The sequence below is a fragment of the Palaemon carinicauda genome, chromosome 1 (assembly GCF_036898095.1).
Source record: "Palaemon carinicauda isolate YSFRI2023 chromosome 1, ASM3689809v2, whole genome shotgun sequence".
Lineage (NCBI taxonomy): Eukaryota > Metazoa > Arthropoda > Malacostraca > Decapoda > Palaemonidae > Palaemon > Palaemon carinicauda.
Genome location: NC_090725.1, coordinates 137,138,894 through 137,140,684, shown reverse-complemented (window position 1 = coordinate 137,140,684; position 1,791 = coordinate 137,138,894). Strand labels below are relative to the sequence as shown.

Sequence of the window (1,791 nt, the reverse complement as noted above, 5' to 3'; positions counted from 1 at the left end):
TTGAGTGTAGTGTGAGATTACCAAATTCAGATGGTCCCCGACACCATTAGAATGAAGGGTTTAGGGCAAACAGGACTAAGACCTTACGTATTGTACTGTTGACCCCTATATCGCATGGAATGACATTCATCCAGAGTGCATTCCATGTAGTGCCTTCAGGGACTAAGGCTGAGCACATAGAGCTTGGTTACCAGTTCTTGAGAGCAAATGGGGTGATAGTTGACGGAGCCTGAAATCAACTGAGCATTAGCGGTAATCCCCATGAACCTCTTTGTCTTTGGGATATGTCCTAATAAATGGGGCCAGTTGTCAGTAAGTGCTTTACGCACTAGAAGTCCACTTGCCCAATTCTATCAGGATTGACAGTCTTGAGCCCGTACTTATTCCCTCCTACAGAAATTTCTTCGAAAATAGTTCTTTGAAAACAGATCTTCGACAGCAGTTCTTAGAAATACAAAAACTTCAAAGTATTTATCTTCGATAAACAAAAACTTCAAAGTAATATATCTTCGACAGGTTAATTTATTCGAATCACTAATTCCTAATAATTTTCTTCAAAAATAGTTTAGGCAGTTCATTAACATGAATCACCTATTCATACTAGTTGTTGAAAACACACACACGCACACTCACGATCTCTCTCTCTTTTTTTGAATAGCATTACATCACATTGTAAGTGTAAGCACCCTACTTTAAGATGGTCAAATTCGTCATGAGTTCAAAAGGAAAGCCAATGCACCTTTTAACCGGATTTTAATTTGTAAAATATTATCAAGTGAAGAGCAAAACATATTGGAAACGTAATTTGAAAATTAGTGCAAAAGCAGAATAATAACGATAGACGATGTGGTGACGACTGATCCAAAAGAACATAATCACGCAGGAGACCCTTAAAGTATGGAAATTTTCAAATTCAAGAATGAAGTGAAAGATAAGGCTAAAGATAGGAGACAAGCACCTAACGACATAATATCTAGCGCAGCATTTCAAGTTTCTCAAGCCGTAGCTGCAGCTTTCCCCTGTATGAGCAGTATCAAGAAAACAGTGCGCCGAGTTCAGCAAAAGGACAATATAGGATTGGTTGTGCCTATGCATAGGAAAGATTTTGTTTGTACAGATCAAACGAAAACTAATAAGGGGAAACAATTCATAATGTTTGATTCTCTTCCATCTGCTAACAGGATGTTAATCTTTTCCACTGACAGGAACTTACAATTTCTCTATATATGCCTTAATTTTTATGCCGACGGTACATTTAAAACGGTACCCAGTATATTAGAACAGTATACTATTCATGCTGTTAAAAATGGGCTTACAATTCCACTTATTTTTGGACTACTTCCTAATAAGAAAGAAGAAACTTATGCGGAATTATTGCAACAAATGAGAATTCTTGCCCCTAATTTGTCTGTTGACTCGATTTTAACTTATTTTGAAACGGGAATGAGAAAGGCAATTGCCTCAGAATTTCCATCGTGTCTAAATATGGGTGTTTCTTCCATTTTTGCCAATGAATTTATAGGAAGTTTTGTGAATATGGTCTCAAATCACATTACAACAATGATGCCTAATTTGCCGTGAACATCAGTATGTAGTCACCTCTTGCATTCCTGCCACCAAGCAAAGTTATCGAAGGCTTTGATATGTTTATGGATCACAATATCATTCCTAACGAAGCAGAAAGTCTTCTCAAATACTTCGAGGATACTTGAATTGGGCGTCCTGATAGACGGGGAAGACGCCAGGCTCCAAAGTTTAATGTTGACATATGGTCATGCTACGATAGAGTAG

The 1,791-nt window shown here is 37.6% G+C and overlaps 1 protein-coding gene across 1 annotated transcript; it reads left to right on the top strand.

Annotated features, from left to right (window-relative positions):
• Positions 1-897: 897 nt before the first annotated feature.
• Positions 898-1,581, top strand: LOC137614993 (uncharacterized). The gene has a single exon (XM_068344654.1). It carries the CDS (start codon positions 898-900, stop codon positions 1,579-1,581), a length of 684 nt encoding a protein of 227 aa, XP_068200755.1.
• The last annotated feature ends 210 nt before the right edge of the window (positions 1,582-1,791 follow it).